General features: G+C 47.0%; 1 protein-coding gene across 1 annotated transcript in view; it reads right to left on the reverse strand.

Annotated features, from left to right (window-relative positions):
* The window catches only part of AMPD3 (adenosine monophosphate deaminase 3), a 45510-nt gene extending 40019 nt beyond the window's left edge, over window positions 1-5491 (reverse strand). The window contains exons 1-2 of the mRNA XM_006885417.1: window positions 5227-5491; window positions 465-690 (exon numbers count right to left, since the gene is read on the reverse strand). Of these exons, the coding sequence (XP_006885479.1) occupies window positions 465-690; window positions 5227-5251 (251 nt within the window). The 5' untranslated portion in view covers window positions 5252-5491. The remainder of the gene's footprint in view (window positions 1-464; window positions 691-5226) is intronic.
* Between the last annotated feature and the right edge of the window lie 509 nt (window positions 5492-6000).

Raw genomic sequence — 6000 nt, forward strand, 5'->3', positions numbered from 1 at the left:
TCGCAGTAAACTCCACAAGCAGGGACTGTATCTGTCTTGTTTGTCACTGTGTTCCCAGAACCCAGCACAGCACTTGGCCGACAGAAAGCTGAGGACCAAACACTTATCACATGATGGATGGAAAGAAATCACATTGATGTGTCCCAAGAAATCCGCACATTTTCAAAAAGAAAATTGAGATGCAATTTGGAAATGGTGGGGGTTTTTTGTGCACATGATTTGTTGTTAAAGTAGCAACAGAGAGAAAGTGATTTTGAGCTTTTTAAGGGACCTCCTTCAATAAATAAGAGGTGACTTAAGTGGTCTTGATTAAGAAATAAACAGAAACACAGATGTGAGGCCCCACTCAGCTCCCTCCAGTCCCAGGAGGGTTCCCATCAGGCACCTCATCTCAGGACACACACTCCCAGCTGGTCTGGCTTTGTCTAACTTTGTGTCCTGAAAGCTGAGTCATGGGGACAAACCTTTTGGCCGTCTCAATGGACTTCTGCTCTGCCAGCTCCTTCTGCAGCTCTCTCTCCTTGGCTTCCTTCTGCCCGATGGGGCAGTCCTCAGGGACGGTGAAGAGGGACAGGGCATCTTTGCTGTCCTCTTCTCGCAGCACTTTAGCAAACACCTTCTCTGCCAGGAGCCGGACTTGCTCGTCCACTTCAGATATGTTCAGCTTGGGGAACTGACGTGGCATCTCGGCTAGCGAAGAAAGCACAGGCATCAACGTTAATGAATGACAGGATGGCCTGAGTCCCCAGTTTGGGGCAGAGGAAGCACCTCTGCTCCCCCATCCCTCTCCTCCACCCTGCCGTTTGTCCTTGGGGTCAGCTGTCAGATCAGGAATTCCCCAGACCAAATCGAGCATGCCAGTTTCAAAATTCTCAGTAAGTGCATGGTCACTGACATTTGTTGAGAAAGCAAGTGTCCGCAAGTCAAAGAAGGACCTGCCCAACTAAGCATGCTTCCATTTCCCAGACGCAAGGAGTCTGCAGCAGGCAGCCCTGGGCACCCGGCTTTGTCTCTTCTACTGAGAAGAGCGAGGGGAGAACTCAGAAACCTCCCTCCTCTGCTGTAAGGAGGCTGAGGTTACCACTGATGCAACAGTGATGAAAGCTCACTCCTCCACTTCACAGGGGGTAACACTGAAGCCCAGAGGGGTTTACCCATCAGCCTAAGATCTCACAAGATCACAGCAGAATCAATGGGCATCAGAGCTACTTTCTTCATTACAAAAACAATGCCATTTGCAGGAAAGAAGGACTTCACAGTCGTGCTACTCTCCAAATATTTGAACAAGGCACAGCAAATAAAGGGTTAGGAACAAGGGACATTCTTCACTGCCACAGTCCAGCCAGAATTTAACTTCTCCAAAGAAGCTTTCCTTTTAGTTCTCTGCATACTGGCTCCTTACTATCAGACAAACAAAAACTCAATTCATTGTGAGCTGGAAGCTGCTCATAGCTGAAGCTCTAAACAACTTTCAGAGTCTGTAAATCTCATGGGAGGAGCCTGCTCATCTTACTCCCTCAAAACAGCTGGTGGATTTGTACCACTTGCCTTACCCACTAGGCCACCAGAGCTCCCCCATACTATCAGTAAGGCATTCTAATAATCTGATTTCTTCCTTCTTGTCTTCTCTAAACACACACTTACATAGTACTTATATCATCTCCTCTGCCAAGTGCTTTTATACATCGTAACTCAGTTAACTCTATTCATCTCCTTTTACAGGGAAGAAAATGGAAGCATAAAGCAGTAACTTGCCCACATTTTAACAAGTGGGAAGAGATCTGTGCTGTTCTTAGCCGTTATCTGCCCCATTTCCTTTCCCCTGCTTCTTGAGTCTCTGTTCTGGGGTTGAACCCAGGCACCCGCTCCCGACCTCACATTCTTCACTGCTGCATTAAGTGCTTCTCTCCGTCTATCTGGGTGTCAGGGCAGGGTCTCCTCACTGTCTCTAAAGACATCATTGTGGAATAGATGAAAGCTGTATCCTTTAACAAGCCCCCTTCAACAAAAGTGGATCTGTAAGGGAAGTCCACTGCCTACCTATTACCACAGCTATCTCAAGGCTGGTCTCAAGAGAGAATTGGTTCTACTGGTCGGTCACACAGACAGACGATGGAGGTAAGATAGTGCCCAGCTGCTTTCCAACAGAAGAGAGGAAGCCAGTATTGGGGGGAGGAGGGAGTCTTGGAGTAATCTTGGGACAGTCGTTTCTGCACCTCACAGTCTTCTCAGTGAGATAAAAGGATTGGACAAAGTGCCCTCAAAGGTCCTCCCAGTTCTAACCGCCACACATCTGGGTACCAGGGAGGTTTCCGGTGTCCCCTAGGCTGCTGTTCTGGCTTCTAGGCTGTATGTGGTCTAATTCATGACACAGGAAGGAGGAAAAAGGCTAGTAACAGTTGTCAAAGCTTTGTCTGTAGTCCTTTGGCCGTGAAACCAATTTCCTTCTTCCCTCTACACATAGAAGTGTGTTTCTTCCCTGGGCTTCTCTGACCCTAAGGGGGTGGAGGGCAAAGGAGGCAGGAACAGTGAGGAGAGAGATAAAGCAACTGTGAGTCTCTAGCTGCAGACACCTCACCAGCAAATGCCTTTCTTTGGAGAAAGCAGTGAGGAACAGAGCTGACTGTGGCGATTTCCACATCCTGATAGCAGAGAGAAGGGACAGCTGGAAGCCATCAAGTTTAGGCTCAGAGAAGAAGGTGACAGGGGACAGAACTGCTAAGAACAGCACAAAGAACTAGAAACACAGAGGCATCATCAGGTTGGAACAGAGCTGGACTGGACCCTCAACCACTCATCTCTAAATCATTGGGTTAAATCCATCATTCCTAAATCTCAGAAAAAAACACTGACAGACCCCACAGGGCAAAGGGCAGCAAGAGCCAGAAAGATCCACACTGCTTCATCAAATGTCCCAACTTTTACTTTTTTATGGCAAAAATTTAACAGAAGGGGGAGGAAAGCCCACAGAGATGTTAACATGAGCTCTTTATAGAAACAACTTTAAAATGTTCAAAGGAACATGTATTCATTTGGGGGCAGGGGGATTATAAGCAACCAGAAATTCTAATTCCAAGGACAGTGTAATCACATAGAAAACATTTTATGAAATAACAGTCATTAGGAAAATGAATACACAAAAAATATATCTATTATTCAATTACAACAGATGCAACCAATGTATGGGAAAAAATGCATTTGGATGACATGAAAATATATCTGTTTATGAAAGAAGACTGCAGGAGAGACCCTCAAGATGGCTATCTGAAAAAAAAAAAAGATGGCTATCTGGCAGGACTGTTTGTGTAAGACAGGCTATCTTGTTTTTCTAATTAATGCTATTTTAATAGTTTCTAATAAATGCAAAGAAGATAAAAAAGAAAAATTAACAGACTTGATTAAAAAAGAAGAGGAGAAGGGGAAATGAAAAACAAATCAAACTACTTATCCCATTAGTTTTGGGCAAATTAATATGTCTCCCATCTATTCCACACCAGGAAGGGGCCACTCCACAGGAGTCTACATCACTTAGATCACTCTGCGCTAGCTTTACTCTGGCTGGGAGGTGATTAACACCACCACCACCTTCCTCTCCACTTCTACTCCACATCAGATCGCCTCAGAAATGGGCATTTGAAGGATCTGAGGGAGTTCCTTGGATGGCACACGTGTCTGCCAAATATGACTGCTAGCTAAAAGGTTAGAGGTTCTTGGAGAGCTCTGGTGGCCTAGTGGCAAGGAACTGCAACTACAATCCCAGAGGCGCACAGTTCGAATCCACCAGATGCTCTGCCGGGGAAGGAGGGACAATCTCCTCCTGTACCAGTCAGATCTGATTTGACGGTACATGCACACAAAAATAAAAATTAAAAAAAAAAAAACCAAAAAAAAAAAAGGTTAGAGGTTCAAATCCACCTACAGATGCCTCAGAAGAAAGCCCTGGTGACCTGCTTCCAAAATATCAGCCACTGGAAACCTACGGAGCAAGTTCTTCTCTGACACACATTATGATCATTCAACAGCAATTGTTTGGGGTAATTTTTTTTTATGTCCAAGAGGGTTTATTCTAGATCCTGCCATAGCAATCCATGAAACATTTTGAGCTTATTCAAGTTAAGCAAACATGATTTTCAGAATGTATCTTTCTATAAACTAGCAAGGGAGCCCTGGTAGCCTAGTTGTGCTGCCAACTCAAAAATAGGCTGTTTCAACCCACCAGCTGCTCCAGGGGTGAAAGATGGACAGTCTCCTCCTGTGTGATTTACAGCCTCCAAACACCCACTACAGGGTCAGCATAAGTTGATTTTTACTTTATTATGCACAGCAACAACAATAAAATATCAGAACTTTAACCTTTCCCAAAATGGATCTCAAATCAAAAAACCCAAATCCATTGTTGTTGAGTCAATTCCAACTCAAAGAGAACCTTTAAGACAGAGCAGAACTGCCTCATAGAGTCCCCAAGGTGCACAGAGCAGATTGCCCCATCTTCCTGGGAACAGTTGTTGGATTCAAACAGCCAAGGAGCTAGTCAGCAGTCAAGTAATTTAACCACCGCACCACCAGGGCTCCCTAACTGGTGCTCAGGAGAAGTCAATACCTACTGCCAGGAAAACAGGTCCTGAGCTCAATCACAATTCATTAAAAACTCCAGTATCAGGGGGTCGCATCCCCCACACTTTCACAGAACCCATATGAATCTGCTACTATTTAAACAACCAGTGGAGAATCCATCCCACATCTTAGACTGGACCCTGCAGCCACACTCACACTCGGGGATGCAGCCACACATTTTCTGGATGTCCTGAGCAACAGCTCCCCACCACAACCACCACTCCTTCCCATTGAGAGCACTCTTCTTTCTCACACCCACATACAGGCCTGAGCATGCTCCCCCACCAGCAGCGGAGTTTCAACTCCAACTCCAGCCGCCCGCTCAGGGCTGGCCATTAACTGTGAATTTACTGGTATCAGTCAGCTAGCAACAGTTTATCTCATTACACACACACACACACACACACACACACACCATCCTCCATTCAGCCTGAAAAACTGACCCAGGACTACAAGGCTCTAAAGCAACACCACTTCCAGCAGACAGCAACTTTTCCTAGTGTCACAGCCCTTCCAGAAAGGAAGCACAGTGCCACTGATGTCCCCACCTTACACAAGGTCACCGTCCCCTGTTCTTTTCAGGCTCCCATCAACAGAACCCACAACACAGACCTGAGCCTGGAGCTGGCGTCTCCATGACTGTGCTTGAGGATGCCACACAGGGAGGCCCTGGGGCCGAGGTACCGCGTGCTGGCCGACAGTAAGCTGAGTCAGTGTGGAAGTACTGCTAGCTGGTTCCTATCTGCGCTGCTGCCGGGGTGGGAGGTCTCTGCTTTGCATATCTGTGAGCAGCAGTGAGCGGAGAGCAGGAAAAGTCTGAGCTGGAAATTCTTCTCAGAGTATGAAATGCAAATGGAAAATTTCCAAGATTCCTCAAGGCCACAGGTAATGCTAGCTATCCCAGGCAAAATGACTGTTGGGTCCTGAACATGAGCCTCATCAAAACCTAGAAATGCAAGCCGCTGCTGCCCCCCCCCCCAAAACACGACATGTTTAACCGCCCTGACCAACCACAGGAGATAAGCCACAGCTCCCACCAACGCTCAGCTGCCTCCTGAAAGCCACAAGATACCATCACCTTTCTGCTTCCGTTTGGAAGCCCACTTCAGGCCCAGCCTGGCAATGGGTGCCTCTTAACCTATGCTATTGATGGCAACAGTCTTCCTTGTCACCCTTCAGAAGGACCCCAAGAGCCACATTCATGTCAAAGCACCCAGAACCAGCAGGTGAAGCTCTGAGTCTGGGCACTAATACAAGACTCTCTCCCCCTCCTCTAAAGGAAGAGGGGACCATGAACTACTCCCACCCTCCCAGACAGGCTGGAGACATAAAGAAGCCCCAGCGCAGAGGCTCAGGCAGGCTGAGGCTGGCTAGGATGGAGGGCTG

This window comes from Elephantulus edwardii, unplaced genomic scaffold (genome assembly GCF_000299155.1).
Source record: "Elephantulus edwardii isolate Elephantulus edwardi_28Jun2011 unplaced genomic scaffold, EleEdw1.0 scaffold00044, whole genome shotgun sequence".
Lineage (NCBI taxonomy): Eukaryota > Metazoa > Chordata > Mammalia > Macroscelidea > Macroscelididae > Elephantulus > Elephantulus edwardii.